Source organism: Lepidothrix coronata, unplaced genomic scaffold (genome assembly GCF_001604755.1).
Source record: "Lepidothrix coronata isolate B3197 unplaced genomic scaffold, Lepidothrix_coronata-1.0 Scaffold205, whole genome shotgun sequence".
NCBI lineage: Eukaryota > Metazoa > Chordata > Aves > Passeriformes > Pipridae > Lepidothrix > Lepidothrix coronata.
Window position 1 is genome coordinate 1,068,717 of NW_016690385.1, and position 17,886 is coordinate 1,086,602.

At 40.1% G+C, this 17,886-nt stretch overlaps 1 protein-coding gene across 1 annotated transcript in view; it reads left to right on the forward strand.

Annotated features, from left to right (window-relative positions):
- The first annotated feature begins 252 nt into the window (after positions 1–252).
- SYN2 (synapsin II) overlaps positions 253–17,886 on the forward strand; it is a 171,523-nt gene continuing 153,889 nt past the window's right edge. The window contains exons 1-2 of the mRNA XM_017832755.1: positions 253–369; positions 451–719. Coding sequence (XP_017688244.1) covers positions 253–369; positions 451–719 — 386 coding nt within the window. The remainder of the gene's footprint in view (positions 370–450; positions 720–17,886) is intronic.

Sequence of the window (17,886 nt, forward strand, 5' to 3'; positions counted from 1 at the left end):
CTGGACATAACCCTCAGCCCCCGGGGCGGACGCCCCTCTCAGCTCCCCGCTCCCGCCCCTGGCCCGGCGCGGCCCCTCCCGCCCGGCTCGCGCGCGGCCGCCCCCTGCCGGCGGGCGGGGGCAGTGCTGGTGCCGGGGGAGGCGGCGCCGCCGCCGCGGCCGCAGAGAGGCGGCGACCGCTCCCGCCGGCGGATCGGGATCGCAGAGCCCGCGCCCGCTCCCGCCGCAGCCCCGCCGCTCCCGCCCGGCCAGATGATGAACTTTCTGCGGCGCAGGCTCTCGGACAGCAGCTTCATCGCCAACCTGCCCAATGGCTACATGACCGATCTGCAGCGGCCGGAGCCGCAGCAGCCGCCGCCGCCGCCTCCCGCGGGCTCCTCGGCCCCCGCCTCAGCCTCCCCGGCCGCGGAGCGCCGGCAGCCGCCGCAGCCCGCACCCCCCCAGCAGCAGCCGCCGCCGCCGCCTCCCGCGGGCTCCTCGGCCCCCGCCTCAGCCTCCCCGGCCGCGGAGCGCCGGCAGCCGCCGCAGCCCGCACCCCCCCAGCAGCAGCCGCCGCCGCCGCAGCAGTCGGCGGGCAGCAGCTTCTTCAGCTCCCTCTCCAACGCCGTGAAGCAGACGGCGGCCTCGGCCGGGCTGGTGGACGCGACCTCCGCCGTCTCCGCGGCTGTCGGCAGAAAGTTCAAGCTGCTCCTGGTCATCGACGAGCCGCACACGGACTGGTAGGTGCCCCCGCATGCCCCTCCGCGCCCTCCTCCTCCCCCCGTGTCCTTCCCCCATCCTCACTGCGGTCCCTTCCCCCGCGGATCCTTTCCCTGGCAGGTGTGGGCTCACCTGGGGCGGAGGGACGCGCCTCGGGCCCCGGGGAATGAAGCTGCGGGTGTGAGTGGCCGGGGCGCCGGGCAGAGCCCCCCACACTCGCCGGGCAGAGGACCCTCGCTGCCTGGCCTCGCTGAGGGTCTGGAGCGCAGCGTTACGATCTGGAAGATGGAGCACAAACCAGCGAGCCCCGGAGCGCCTGACTAGCCGTGAAATCTGTTTTCCATCACACAACACTGAATAAAACGTATTTACCGCCCTGACAAAGCATATCCTGTGTTCTCTGGAGAAATAAAGCACCCGTGTGTAGCGGCAGGTAGGATTTAGGTGTTCTGGGCTCGAATTTCTGTGTGGAACTGCGTGAGATTGTAGCGTTACGTGTGTTAATTCGTGTTTACGAGCAGGTTTGTTGTCACGCAGATTCCGCTGCTTCTGTGGCAGCGTCTCAAATGCTCGTTCGGGTGAAGGTCCTTCAGGGTGCTGAGGACCAGCCCTCGGTTCTACCGTAGCCCTTTGAATTCGTGTGGTTAGGTTAATCAACTTGGCAGGTTTTATTTGGGCTGAGTGTTTTGCTTCCACTGTCAGCATTAAAAATGTGGCATTTACAAAACCTGAAACTTGTACATCAGCTCGTTTCTCCTGTGCCTGGCTGGTACCAGCAGGAGAGGTTATGGCTGTTTCAGACCTGTTTATCACGAACGGCTCCAGTGAATGCTGTGGTTTATAGGAAGGACATATTCTTATTAATCCTTCTCTCATTTGTTTCCATGTGTATTTGCACATCAAGCTGTGAATCGTTTCATTCACTCTTGCTAATTACAGTATAGAAGGTCTTAACAGTGCCTTAAAATATTACAGAGTAAAACAAGTATGTTTTTATAACACTGACATCATTCAGTAAGGGATTGTGGGTTTTTTTTTGTGGGAATATTTTATTATCAGCTTCTCAAATTTACAGTCTTACTGTCTAAATGGACTTGTGCAGTTCTATGATTTGATCCAATTTACCCAATTTGCTTTAAAATGCTACTTTAAATAAAATACCTGAAACAAAAATGTAAGCCTTTATTTGTAGCAAATATGTTATTAATGTTAAGATAATATTACCTATTACAATTTTCAGTTTTTTTTCTTCTGTGTTTGGTTTTGTGGTTAGCTGTGTGTGTTGTCTTTTTTTTAAAAAAAAAGATTGTTGTATCTGCCAGACTAAGGCAGGCTCTGTACCTACGTCATGGAGATGCATCCATGGACACTGCTCACTGCCTTGCAGAAACATCTATTTATTTCATATTCTACAGTGCACAGATTTCTGCTTGGGAAATTCAATAACTCTATATGTTCATAATGTTTGTTTCTGAGAGATTTTTTCAATGCTTACTGAAGCCATCCCGTGTATTGTGAACGTGACATTTTTTACGTACTTTATGAATGCACTCCAAATCAACACAATCTGTTGATAGTGGCAGAGCTTTTAAAGCTCTGCATAGTGAGTGCCACCAAGAGCACTCCAGCAGTGACAAATGTGCCCAAGGTTACTCATGCCTACTTGCTTTTGCTTTTTTTTTTTTTTTTAATTTTATTTTTTCCCCTCATAGTATGCGACATGGATACATAATAGTTCTAGAAAGAACAATTTGTTGTACTGGCTCTTTCCTCTCCAAGAAACTAGTAATTTTGTAACTGAAGATTATAAAATAAATTTTGAAAAACATATGTATGATCCTTGTGGGTCCCTTCCAACTCTGGATATATGTGTATTCTCATAATACATGCGGGAGAGTTTGTTCCATACCTTTGGGAGTACCGATGTCCGTATGGATATGCATTGATCTGCTATAGTATTTGACTATAAGGGCTAAAATGGAATATGTGTTATAATTCAGGGGGGAAAAAAGGAAGATTGGAACTGGCAGCAGGTGAGTGTCAGTGTCTGGTGGCTCCAGCTCCCTGCACTGCTGTGCAGTTTAGCAAGAGGAGGTTCGTAGAGCTGCTGTCATGTGATGCACTGAGCAAACCCTGTCAATAACAAGAAAAACAGCACCAAATCATCTCTTAGAGCCTCCTGAGGAACCATTTCAGCTGATTTACGTTAATCCTGAGAGGAAGATCATATGCTGGGTGTTTGTTTTTGTGATGCTTTGATGTTTGTCTTAAATTGAAAGTGTATGTTTTGCTTTTGGATTGCGGTTTCAATAGAAATCAAAGGATTTTGGTCTGGATCACACTGAAATCCTGCTGATTCAGTATCCTCTTTTCATCCAGGGTCAGGGGAAGCATAAGCACCTTCATATGTCAGCAAAGGATATTCTCTCTTACTCTGGCATCAAAGGGACATTTTATTTCTAATATATTTTATTTCTATGAACTATTGACTCATACTTGAAGCCTGAAATTTAGTAACCCAACGTTGTTATTGTGGCTAATGGAATCCTATGGGATATTCTACATAGAAACAAATGCTCAGTTGTTGCTTGCATTTTATAATCTTGATCTCAATGACACCTTTCCTCAATTTCTTGCCCTAAGAGGTTTGTCCTAATGCAAGTCTTGAAAATTACTTTACTTTTATGAGATAGGACAGATTAAAAATTGGGAGAATTGGCTTATCTGTACTAGTTTGTATATTTTTGCTATGTTACCTGACTTCTTAAGGGAAGAGAAAATAAATTGTTGTGTCAAACTATCCTCCTTTCTCAATCCAACACGTTAGAGCTGTGAAAGATAATTATTTTCCTACACATTCGCTGAAACTTGCAGCCATATAGAGGAGAGAGCCCTCTAAGGTCTTCTTCTGAAGGCAGGACTGCAAAATAAGATGATGTCAAAGCCGTTCTACCAACTGTAGCTTTACACGTGCCTCAGTGGCAAGTGAAAGGAAAACAAAAAAACAGACGGAAGGTTGTAGTCAGCTGTCGGAGACAAATCCAGGACAAGTGGTCTTTGTTTGTTCTGGTTCTCCTGGAAGACTTTCTCTTAGTCAGTTTATACAATAAATGATCCTGTTGTCCTAAGGTGGAAGCAAAGAGCCAGCAATCGTTTTCACCAATTATCTTTGAAACTTTCTGTTGTTGCACAACAGCACTGTAAGGAGGAGGTGGCCTGTAACGCAAATACTCCTTCCAATGGAACTGAACTGTTAATTTACATAAGGGCATTGAAAAAGCTGATTTTATTGTCAGGGCTATTCTTTATGCCTTTGAATATGACATCTTTTTCAACTGCAGGTGTGCACTGACCAGACCTTTTCAATACCTTGATGTCCAGAACCCTTTTCTGAGTTGACATATCTGATTAAGAACCCTGCAAAGTATTTAAAGACATAGTGGAAAAGAGCCTGATTCACAGATGCTCTATGGATCTGTTGGCACTGGGGAAAAGCTTCAAGAACCACTTGTTAGGTTTAATGATGATTTGATGTGGCAGAGGACAATGGCTATTTTACAGCTTTAGGGATCTTTGTTGATAGCTTTACAAATGGAGGAAACTAAGAAGTGAAATAATTTGCTCAAGGTCATCCAGGAGACTAGTGACAGAGCTATATTAAAACCTAGACAGCTTGCTTAACCTTTTCTTTTAATTCTCATTTCCTAGTTACTGCTCTGCACTAAATGTCTAAATTTTCAGCTAGATAAGTTTATTTTAAAATGTTTTTCATTTTCTCAGGAAAAAAACATTTTGTTCTGTACACAAAAAGTACTGAATATTCAGTGCTGAACAAGCAATTGATTAAAGGCCATACATCAGTTGCAAGGTGCCAAAATGCTGTGTATAGATTATTATCTTTATTAAAAGCTTATGTGTAATATTTAGAAAGCTGTTTCAATATTGAAAACTAATCATCGCTTTGTCTGTCTCGTGCTTTAAAGATTGAATATAAAACTTGTTGGCAGTAACGATGAAACTATAAAAAGTATCAAGTTGGAAAATTTTTAAGCAGAAATATGGTTAAAAGTATCAGTACCCTTTTTTTTTCCCCCGAGGAGTACACATTTCTTTCAATGTTTACTGCCTTGGTAGTTAGTCATCTTGTGATAGGCCCGAAAGATAATCCCCAAATGGCTGGGACAAATGCTATATGAAAAGCAAACTTTCTGTTTTAAAATGACTGTCATTTATGGGCAAACATTGCTCATCATGAATGTTTTTAATATGAACACTATTGTCATAGTGCAGAAAAACACTGCTTTGTGATAAAAAAATGTAATAAAGTGAGCAGCATGAGTTTCTTAGGGGTTTTTTTTGTGGTTTGCTTGGTTTGGGTTCTGCATTTACTAGAAGGTGGGAAACAGTTTCAATTAAAAATACATGTGTGATTGTTTTATGTAGGATAACTACCAAACAGTTTGCATGAATGTACTGCCATGAGAATTCACTGCAGTCTTTCTTTTCAGTTTGTTCAATGGTTCAGTTGTGAATAACTAATTAGTATTTCCTTACTCCAGTTGGACAAGAATTCTCATTTCTCTGATTGTAACACATTGATTTAGTAAATGCGGTTTTTATTGCGTTCAGTGTAAGTTTTCTGTTAGCAAGTTTTCCAGTTTTAGGAGGTGTCATCTGATTTTAATCATGCATAAATGAGGGTGAGTGCTTTGCCAGAGCACTCTCCAGTCCTCTGGGATGACTCTGAAGAAGGACAGTGTCCTTGCCAGCCTCCTGGAAAGACAGAGCATCCTGCCACCAGGATAAAGGATGGAGCCAGATGTGGAATGGGGAGGGAAAACCAGGGCATGGGTAAACGGGGAACTGCTACTGATTGAAGGGATCCCTTGGCAGGGGCTGAAGGTGAGACGTTTGGAGGCAAGGCCAGTGGTGTTGCAGAGGAGTAAGAAGTCTGCTTTTTAGAAGAGTCTAAGCTCTTAAAACTGACCAAATGGCCAAATGTAGAGTGTAAGGAGAAGGTAATCTTGTTAATAGATGTACTTTTTATGGGAAGGAAAAAAAAATACACTAGCTCAGTTTGTTAAAACTTGATGCAAATAACATCAAGGTCAGGGATTCAGTCTCCTGTATGGATTCAGTCTCCTGTATGGGCCATTCACTTCAGAGATGGACTTGATGATCCTTGGAGGTCCCTTCCAACTCAGTCTGTGATTCTGTGATATACTAAGTTGCTTTTACTAATTTAAAATGCTAATTAACAACTCTGCCTTTTGCAACAAGAAACTCCTAATATTAAAGTAAAAGTAACCTTGCCTTTGAGATAACACTGTAATCTTTCAAGGAGGCAACAGGTTCCTTAAAACCCCTGAAACTGAGCAAGGGGGATAAAGATTTTACTGGTTTCTCTCTGATTTTTGCTTCATATGAAAATTTCCTGTTTCAAAATTATCTTTTTGAGACGTTTCAGTCTAACTGTAGTTATGGCCTTTGGATGGAGGCCTTAGCACTCCAAAAAGGAACTGGCAACCAGATTTTACATGAAGACAGTGCATACTTAGCTCCTTACAAGCAGGTAATTAGATCAGCACTACTTCCCAGCACACACTTCAGTTTCCAGCTCTGCATTAAGGGCTCTCTGCTTTTGCAATCAAAATAAAAACCCAATTAAAGGAGAGATGCAGGCACATGTGTCTGTGGGCTGGGAGGACACAGGCACACGAAGGAAACCACATGGGTTTCTGCAGAGCAAGGTGAAGTTTATCCTGAGCTCTGTCTCATTTACTGTGAAAGCAGCAGTGAAGTTTAGCTCATCGAACTGTGTCACTTGTTCTTCATCCATCATTTAAATTTTAGGTGCCCACTGGCCGGGCGTGAACAGCAGGAGGTGCAGCTGAGCTCCCTGCAGTGTGGAACATGGTAACAACCTCAACTTGGAGCACACAGCAACCTCCTGCAAGTTGTGTTTCATGTCTGTTCACTGAAACAGCCAGCTGGTACAGCACCAGGCAGTGTGTGTGCTGGTATTTTAAGATGATTCAAGATAAAATTGCTGATTTTTTTTCTGTTTATCTACAATTCTGTCGTGTGTAATATGTGGCTATATTAGTATAAATGGCAAAACACACTATGGGATAGAGATTACCTCTTTGACTAGATAGAAAATTTTAAAAAAGCTCTTAATGGGAAACACTTTGTCCTCCATACTCTGTGTATTTCTCTATCTAAACAAACTCTTACAGGCTCTAATGTTATTTTAGGCCACTTAGTGTATATGAGATTCTGACTATAGATTTGGACAGATTCTCTCTCTTGTCCTCCTCCATCCTACTCGTGTTCCCTGTGCTCAGGATTCAAGTGAATTTTTTCTTTTCTTTTTGATCTTTGAAGAGACAACAGAAATATCTCTGAAACGTAATGAAACCTATAATAAAATATTTAGTTGAATAGTTGTATTAGAAAAAAAAAGTTTGCCAATATTTTCTTCTAAAGTTTGCTTTCACAGAAAGTAAATGGAAAAATTGGCAAGGAAATAATGGATTTTAGGTAGGTTTATTTCAAAGTAATGAGACTGAAGTGAGAGTTAAAAGGAATAACAAACTGCTTTGTAGACTATAGAACCAAGTAAAATAAGAAATTCTACTTACAATCTATTCAGAATTTGATAATGGTTTGCCAGTAGCAAATTATAATCTGTTGAAAGAATAGATTATTAAAACCTATAATATTAGGCTTCTTATTGTTCATCTTGAAAAAGTGTGTCTAGAGGACTTCTTGTATTCTGAGTTGTATCTGTTTTAAATGGATGTCGTTTGCCATTCTGTAACGCTGTAGGGCACTGGAAGACTGTACATGTTTTTGCTGAAAGCATGTTTCTCCAAAAGACTGATGCTGACTATTCCCACAGTATCCATATGTTCTTAAAGCTGTGACTTCACTATATGCAGTTTTAGTACTCAGTTCTTAATAGCACCATGCAAATCATAGAAGAATTTGTATCCAATACCACATAATTGTTTTACCTTAGCTCTTGGGAATCTGCTTTAATATCACTGAAATAGGCTGATGTTTGAGATTTTTATACATTTGTAGATAAGATACACTGCAACCTGCATTTAAAAACATGATAAGACCTTAGTGAAGATATGTGAGTATGAAGTTCTGTCTGAGGAAAAGACTGACAAACAGTCAGGTTTCCATATACAACCTCCACAGAAGGATTCTAGACCTGGTTGGATGAACACAGCAGAAAAGAGTAATTACAAGTAGGTGGAAAAGTTGTCAAGAATGGAAAAGAGTAAATTGGCAGAGAAAGCAGTGTTGTAGATGACAAAAAATGAAGCAATAAATTATGAAGTAAATGTTACCTGCAATAATGGTACTGTTTCCAAAGATGAGGCAACTCACCTTGTGGAGTGAAAAAATTGTGCAATGAGCTGATAAGACTTCACAGCTCCCATGGGTGAGAGGGCAGCGTCATATCTTGGGCTAGAATGAAAAATGCTTGCTTGGTTGCACTGCTGCCTTTGCTAATTAAACAGCTTTATCTGTGCTGAGTCAAACTGATCTTCTCATAGAAAAGCTTGTGTGCTTTCAGCCAGCCAGCTGGAGGGACAGGTATTCATGAAAACACGAGCTGCAAACTTGTTTAAGCTTTTGCAAAAAGCATAAAGACTTTGCTGTTTTTGCTATACCCACTGTCACCACAGGTGTGTCCCTACCTGGCTGACACTCAAATAATAATGAACTGATTCCTAACAAAAAGTTGGTGACTAGGGTTTATAGATTTGCAAGCCAAAGTGATGGAAATGTTTCATTCAGAAGACACTGACTCTTACATCTGACAAGGCTGTTCCTGGTTTTCCTTCAGGTGTCTCGAGCAGTGCAGGGTTCCCCTCAGCTGGAGCTGAGGCCTGGTGCCTTTGGATGTGTCAGGGAATAGTGAGGGATGTGTGAGGCTCATGCTGTGGTTGTGGCTGCCCATCCATGAGCATGCTGATCAGGGCTGCCAGCCCATACCTGCTTGCTCCTTTTGGAATTGCAAATGTTGGTGGGATTCATTTAATTAATAGTTTGGTCCAGTAGACAGTGCTGAAGAGCGTGGAACTCCAGGTTTTTAGAGCCTGGGTTTTTTTGCATGCTGTAGTTGTCTGTGTCCTTCCTGTGTCTCTGTGATAGGAGCAGGTAGAAGACAACTGGAATGTCACTCTGTTGTGTAAGTGCAGTTGGGAGTGGCTGTGAACACTGTTCCCTTAATTTTCACCTCCGAACACCTGTGTTTGCTGGGGCTCAGCCCACTTTTTGTAAATTACTGTGAGCTCCTCATATAAGAGGTGGGGGCAGTAAAAGAAAAATGAAGGACTTAGTCCCAGCTGTGCAGAGAGAGGCATAAATGGGCTTTCCCTATTTTCCTTTTTAAACCCAAACAGCTCTGAGAGGTTTGGTGTCTAATAAGTGTGATGAACTGTTTTTGCCCCTCATCACATGCCACCATCAGCCAGCCAGGTGGTAGAAGTTTTTAGAAAAGGCAGGTTTGGTACAACCATTAAATGCACTTTCTTTTAGTTGGTTGTTTTTTTTTTTTTAATAGATGTTCCATGTTTGACCTTGCTTGATTAATCATTTTGTCTCTATAGCCTTATAACCCAATTGGATATTGGTGTTTATAACACATCGTATACACTGATTGCTAGTAGGAGTTATTAAAAATACACACATTTCTTTGAATTTTTATCAGGTGATTAAAAAACCAAAATATTATCAGAGCCCCATATAAAATATTTTAAATATTTTCATTCTTTCTAAAGCACTCACATAAAGTGATTTTATATAAACTTGTAGATTTCTTCAATTTAATTAATTATTTCTTTTTATATCTTTTATGTTATTAAAATATTTCTATATTTTAAAATGGAAAATGGATTAAACAAAACTGATATGACCTTTAGGAAAAAATGTTGCTATAATTTCCTGTCTTAAACCCCATTTTTAAAAAATATTACTTCTACAGAAATAAATTGTGAGTGACTAAGCATTAGGGAATCTCACAATGAATAGATGAAAGCACAGAAATTGTTCTTTAAAGAGGTGATAGGTATGGTTTCCTCATAAATATTGAGCATAAACAGTCATAAATCAAACTATCAGCAATATGTGCTGCTTATTGGAGAGCTCCTGCAGATCATACAGTCATTGAGGTTGGAAAAGCCCTCCCAGCCCACTCAGTCCCCCCTGTACCCAATGCCCACCTTGTCCCCCAGCCCAGAGCTCTGAGTGTCACATCCAGGCCTTCCTTGGACACCTCCAGGGCTGGGGACTCCAAACCTCCCTGGGCAGCTCCTTCCAGTGCCTGACAGAAAGAAATTCCTCCTGATATCCAACCTGATACCCAACCTGACCCTCCACTGGCTCAGCTTGAGGCTATTTCCTCTTCTCATGTGGAATTAATTAGGAGATAATTATTTTGGTGTTTGTTGATAAGGCGTAAAGCCTGTGGCATGACTGGTAATAAATCCCAAATTACATTTGTGTGTGGATGTGTCCCTGTCTCTAGGAGTAAAAGTACGCTCATCCCAGTAACTTTCTGAGTAGGAATTTCAGAACTGAGTGCGAGTTTAGATACTCTCCATGCATATCTGAAAATAAAGTGGTTCTCTCATGCAAGAAGTGCTGCTGTCTCCCAGTTTTGACCTTGCAAATCTTATGCTGTTTATGAAACATTGACTTTTTTTGTTGAATTGCCTGGTTTGTAGGGCCTGAAATCTGCTAAGCTACGTGCTTACTGCTTTCTGTTGAGGATTGTGGCAGATGCCAAGATCCTTTATTGTGATAAGATTGACTTCTTGCAGGAGAAACCAGGGGTGACTGTATGGGGGAGATAAAAACAAGCCTAAGGAGGGGGGAGGAAGCAGAAGTTAAAATGCCTCCTTTTTTAGTGTTATGATTTAAAGGGAATTCCAAAAAAGAAAAAAATTGAAGTTTTCTATCTTAAACCCAAAGTAGCAACTTGCCCTTCCTGTGGTGTGTGTGTAGATAGCTCCATGCCTAACTTCAGGTTTGTGTTGTTTAACCTCATTTCTTCTTTATTGCTTCCAATTTCTTACTAATAAAACTGGTTATAATTCCACTGAAACAATGCAAATTTAGTACATTAAACTCCAGTATGAGATCAGTCACAGTATCTTAAGTCTCACATTTGGTGAACTTGGATGGTTCCAGAGAGGAAGGTTCAGCACCATTTCACCACGTCTCAGTTTGCTTCAATGGTTTTGTTTGTGCTGAAGATCATTTCCAGTGAAAGCTCTTTATGTATATGCACACTTCATCATGGTTTGTCATGAAGAAAGTTTTAAAAAATGTCAAAGGTTTCTTTCTTTTGTAGGACCAAAAACATTATTATTAGAAAAGCCACTATGTCAGATTTATGATTCTGAAAGTCTGATACAAAGATTTTATCACAAAACATGATAAATATGTCTGATTCCACTGAGTGGCAATAGGGTTAAATAATGTGCTGTGACTACAGGACTTGTTTTACTTAATAGTTGTTGTCTCAGCCATCCACTGTTCAAGGTAAATAAAAATCCCAGGGATATATTTAATTAGGAAAAATTATTTATGAAGCCTTTGTCTTTGAACTGATAACCAAAATTATTTTTCCTTAGCCTTATGTAATTGTTGCATACAATATATATTAATAAATGGCCATAGTGCTTATAGTAGTACTTCTAAAATTTTAGAGTAAAAGAATTTTAAGTCTTTGCAATGAGGTTTAAATACATGGGCATTACACTTAACAACAACAAAGTTCCTTTTTTAGTAGTGTGCATAGTGACGGATATATTTGTGTGTATGCACACATAAGTATAATTTCTTTTTTTAAGAAGAATTTGTAGGAATTTTCCCTGATGGGCAAAGTCCAGATAGAAAATAATTTGTGGTTGTAGTTTTCTTGCTATTGGGTTGCACTGGAATAAAAGGAGGCTCTTCCATTGTCCAGTGAAAAGTCACTCAGCTATTTTGGAGACGGGTCTCAAGAGAATCTCTTGTATGGGTTGTAATGCAGAAGGCATGGGATTTAGAAAGTTGATATTTTGTGTCAGGTTGGACTTTACCTAAATTCTTTTAGTTGGACCCATGTTCTAGGATTTTTGTGCTGATTTATTTCCTTACTGAGGAAGGAATGTCTGGTGTGCACCAGCAGCAACAATGTACGCAAGGGTAAGATTAATTTTCCTGGCAATAATAATACGATAGAGGAGTCAAGAGAGACACTGATATAATTAATGTGTGTTAAGGTTTTCATTATTTCTATTAAAGTATCATCCTCTGGATTGGTCTTTGTTCATGAAATGTGGGTGGAAGCAGACTGCAGGTGTGCCCTTTCCAGGTTGGTGGGGGTCTGACAGCAGACCTTTTCAGTTTTTAAATCTTGCAATGCTTGTCCAGGCTTTTGTTTGCTAGAAGGCTTTTCCAAAAAGTTAGGCAGCTAATGAAGTTTTTGGTTTATTGACTGTTGATTTTCTGGTTTTTTTTCTGAATAATATGACCCATTATAGACACACATTTAAGAACCCCAAATCCTTGGCTGTTGGGTGGTGTATTGATGACATATCAGGTCCTAAGTGGCCTTCAGAGTAAAATGCCACTTCACAATAAAATGAGATGTTATAGTGTGATTGTTATTGTCCAAATCCCTTGGTGATAATGTCCACATATTTCAAGAGCAGCGCTCTGGAAGGCTTTCAATGTAGAATAAACATACTCTTATTCTGAAATCCAGGCTGCATGTGGTTTTGTATTATAACAATATTATTAAATCTGTATTTTATTGTTTGCTATGCTTGAGGTAGCTTGTCACTGAGCTTTTTCCTGAATGTTTGTTAGTCACTTCTTGTTTGAGGGACCTAGAACAATGAACTTATGATGCTTTCTGTGGAACAGAGTTCCAGTGTTGGTTTCAACCTTTTGAAAAATGTGTGGCAAACTGCTGTCTGTCTGTCTGTCTGTCTGTCAGGGCAGGAAGAAGACTTTGTGCGTGCAACTGTTTAACAAACACCAGTGTGAGGTTTAGAGCACCTTACTTCATTTCAAGGCTTTTTCCAGTTTGTGAATTTACAGTTGAGTGTTTGAAAGGAAGAAAACCTAATTGATGTCAAGAAAACATTTCTTTTCGAGGGTCAAACAGAAATTCTTAAAGAGAGAGCCATAACTTTTCAAATATGTTATCAGGGTTGTTTGTACTCAGAGCTCTTACCTAATGCATTAACGCTTAGAACTGTTAAATAATTTTTTAACAACTCCTTTTACTGTCCTCTTTTCGATTATTTGATGAAGAATTCAAAGAATTGGAAAAAATTTCAACCTTGGTGCCTTTCTCACTGCTAGGATTTTTGTTCAGAATGACTCAGATATTCTAACATCAAATCAAGTTTGCTTGCAGGTTTGTCATAGCACTTCTGCAAGTCCTGAAGTTGCACAAAATAGCCCCAGAAGAATAAAGGATAATAAAGTTTTCATGGATGATTTTTATCTTGCGATCAGAACGAGTAAGCGTCAACTTTTCATGCTGGGCCATCGAAAAGATGCAGTCATCTGAAAATCTGTAGCTTGGACAAGTAATGCGTAATCATCCTATTATTATGACTAGTAGGTTTAGAATATATTACAAAATTATTTTAAAAAATGTTAAAAGAAGCAAAAAGAAAATTTGAGTAAACAAAAGAGAATTTTTTAGAGATCAGAATACTTACCATATCCTGAAATGTGTACTGTGCAGAATTTTTGATTTACTAGTTGGATTCTTCAAAATTTTCTGTTTTGAAGAAGTATTACAAGAATAGAAAGGCACTTTTGTATTTCTTAAATAAGTCTATATTTTAGACTGGTTTTTTAATAGATGACTAGAAATTCTTTAGTTTTAGACACTGGACTCCTCAAGATGGGAAGAGAGTATTTTCACTTTGGGGACTTCAGCAAATAAATTTCATGATGGAAAATAGGATTATGTGTAATATATAAATCCAAGTAAATGATACTAATCAGCAAAAGCAGCTTGTCGTAATACATGGTTGATCAAAGTCACCATCTCTGCTGCATGATTGAGTTGTGTACTGTGACTGGTAATCTCATAATCTTGTTAGCAGACAGGACTAATTTCATTTGGGGCATCAAGAAGAGGAAGATTAACATGCATGTGTGTAAAGGTGTGTACATCTCTATGTCTCTCTCTGCAGTAAATCAGGAATATTTTCCTGGAAGAGCTGCCCAAGGCATAAAATTGTTTTGCATAACGAGAACAAATCCTTCAGTTTTGTCTGAAACATTGCCTGAAAACTCAGGGTAAAAACCCGTGACTGTAAGACTGGTAGCAGTTCTGTAAGTCTGTAAATGGAAAATAAATTGATTAGAAACAGCTTTGATCAAATAATTAAAATTATAAATATTCAATCATCTTTAACACACTCAAACTTCTATTTAGATTCTTGTATTCAGGACCTGCCTATATAGCTTCCTTTATTCTATTCAAAAAGGGTAAGTTGGGGTTTTTTCTGTTGAAATTCAAATTAAACTGGGGTAAAGCGATGCACAGTTACTGTCTTTTACAATTCTCTTTGTCAGCTGTCTCCACTAATACTGTTACATATTTTGAGGTCACTGTGCAGTCAGCTTAAAAATGTTAAAAAATCACACCAAACTTCTAGAACTATTTAAAAGTTGAAATTTTTATTTAATAAGAATATTTCACAACTTGCTTTTGTTTGATATCAAGCATCACTGAAACTGTTTGGAAAGGGTGAAGAGGAAAACTCCAAGTACCTGTTTTTTTCATGTCATTGTCTTTTTTATATTAGCAACTTCTAATCTGACCCTTCGTGTTGAACCCAAAATTGAACGTTTAGGGTGAAGGTACTGTGGAGGCTTTGAAGTGACAGTGAAGGATATAAAACAGTGATTAGGCACATTCTGCCACAATTCCTGGGTTTTACTCTTGTACTTTTCCACTTAGGCAGTTTAGGATCTGCATGTGATAGTAGTAATGTTTTCAAGAAATAGCGTGGTTAGACATGAAATTTTTACTACTTGTTACTTTGTAAAAGAGCTGTTTCAAACCACTTCTTAGGGATTAGTTAATTCAGAGAAGTTTATTGCTGTATTAGGCCAAATGTAGAGTATTCAGTGGAGTGTTGCTGTGGATCCAGCACAGCTCCGTGTCCGGGGAGAGCTCTATTCCATGATCATCCTGACACTTGTCACAGCTTCCCTTCCTACGAGCCATTAGCGATCACCTGGGGGTCTGTTACCTTTCAAACCAACACAAATACACGTCAGGATGTGACAGTCAGAGTCCACGGCTAATTTCCAGCTGGGAAATTATTTTCCTCTTCACCTTCCTTTTTTTAATAGAGTCGTCATATGGAAAAGCTGGAAGATAATGTAGATTTAATGTAGATTTAATGTAGATTTAATGTAGATTTAATGTAGATTTTTACATCAAGGAATCGTCACAGAATGAAGAGTAACAAAATTCTTAGTGTACATTACAGTGATTGCCAACAAATAAAATATTTGCCATTATTGAAACACATTTCCTCGGAAGTACCTTTCTGACTTCTAAATAAAGTATCCTTACAGCTAATGCAGACATTATTAAAAAGTCCCCTCTGCAGGATTTTGGTAGGATAAATGTGTTTAATTTTTTTCCTTTTTCCCTTTGAGAAATTGTACGTCTGTTTACAGCAGTAGCATCTGTTTGTAAAAAAATATATACATCAAATGATGGAGACTTGCAATTTGCTTGTGGCTTAGCCATTGACAGATTGCTTTGCTGGATTTTTTTTTTGCTTTCTCCTTCTCATCCTTCCCCTCTTCCAGTCTCACACAGAATGCTTATCCCTTTGGTCCTTAGCTCTTGATGATTACAAGTACATGGCCTTTTGTGAAGAGCGTGAAGCTACTTTGCTTCATGGGCTGGAATAAATTGTCCTTGGTCAAGCTGTAGAAATGGATTTTAAAATTTTCATCATTGATTACTGGTACACTCAATTCATCATTGATACATTGAAATACATTCAGTATCTGAACGTCTTATTTTTTTCCTTATATTTAAATTACAATATCAACTGCATTTTGATTGTCGTGATTCAGAGTTCTCTCCTTGTGCACTTGCTGTCTGTGTGAAATTAGCTTTTCCTCTTTAGCAAAATGTATCAAAAAAAAAAGTATCATCACTCCTGTTTCGTTAGAATATTTATTCATAAGAACCTATTAATAGCTCACATTCACGTTTCTCTTTATCCCAATATCTACTCTTTCCTTAAAGCCAAAATGACATGCCAAATTTTCTATTATGATCTTGGTGTATAAAAGAATAAAACTAAGGAAATACATGTATAGTATTTAAAATTAGACATTGGTTCAGATGTAGTAACAACATCTTGTAGTTTCAGTAGTAAAGCAGACTTTGGGAACGATTTGGTCAGTTTGTTCCCTGTAAATAAATAGCACAATATCTAATATTCTAAACCACTATTTAGTGAGTCACAAGTACATTGGAGGAATATTGAAACCATATTTTCATAGGAAAATGTTTGGAGTTTGCATCAGCTTCCATTTTTTCATGCTGTTTTCTTTTGCATGTTTTTAGCATTGCAGCAATTCAGCTTTTGAGAAGACAGATTGAGCAAGTGCTAAATTTCTAGAGAATATTGTAGAGTGCTCATGGAGAAGAAATATCCATTTGTTATTTCACATTTTTCATCTGACTCTGGATTGTGATTAAGGACAGAATAATATGGAAGAAGTAATAACACTCATAAGCAAATGCTTGTATTTTGCAGTTAAGGCCAAGAATTACTGGGGAAGCAAACCCTGATGGCAGACTGGGGAATGCAGTGAACAGCTCATTCACCTTGTCAAAAATAGCAGAGCTTTCCTGAACCTGTTATTTGTTACTGGGGTTTGCTTGAGTTGTAGGGCACAGTGTTACAAATTCCAAAATAAATCAGGAACAGGATGAAATGGAGAGTTGGACAGCTTTGAGTAAGGCTTCAGTTCTGCAAGGATGGGCAGAGTTACTACAGATGATAATTATGGCTGTTCATCAGGTATTGACCCAGGAAATTACAGAGAAACACCACAATTTACTTGTAATAAGTACAGGAATTGCAGACAAACCTATATTTGCCTTTTTGGTTTTTAGTTTTCTTACAAGTCAGGAATGCTTTTGGTGAAGAAATGTAGGGAACTCCTGGAAATCTCAATTTATTTTTTTTTTAATTTAGCAATAAAGAATTATGTGGATGAGAAATTCCATCAAATGAAGCATTTGGACTTAAATCCTGGTCAGAGATACCTGCCCAACTGAGCCATGTTCTCTCTGTACATACAGAGGAAATAAAACAATTCAGGCAAACGTGTGTATGATCTCACCTAACTGGAGTGGAAGCCATAGGGAATTAGAAACTGCCTCACAGGGCACAATTCCAGAATCACTAAGGTTGGAAAAGACCTCCAGTCATCGAGTCCACCCTGTGCCTGACCCCCCCTTGTCCCCCAGCCCAGAGCACTGAGTGCCACATCCAGTCCTTCCTTGGACACCTCCAGGGCTGGGGACTCCACCACCTCCCTGGGCAGCCCCTGCCAAGGCCTGACCACCCTTTCCATGGAGCAATTCCTCCTCATGTCCAACCTGAGCCTCCCCTGGCACAGCTGGAGGCCGTTCCCTCTCCTCCTGTCCCTTATTCCCTGGGAGCAGAGCCTGACGCCCCCCCCGGCTCCCCCCTCCTGTCAGGGAGTTGCAGAGCCAGAAGGTCCCCCCTGAGCCTCCTTTTCTCCAGGTTGAGCCCCCCCAGCTGCTCCTGCTGCTCCAGCCCCTTCTCAGCTTGTTGCCAGTGGGTGGAGGTGTTGCCTGCCCAGGTCACTGATAGCCAGTGTGTGGGCACTGCCCTGTGCCACGATGGCATTTGAGTTCTGCTTCTGTGTTCCCTGTCTGCATCTTTGGATACCAGTGAGCCACAGAGCTGCAGTCACAGCTTCGTTTGAGGGAGGCTTAAAGGGTAACATTCTTTCATAGTTATAAAATAATAATTAAAAAATATAAATTATTGTAAAGCAGGGTAATACTTGAAAATGTAGGAAAATTAAGAATTTATAATCTAATTAAAAATTTTTGAGTTGCATTCCCTTTAT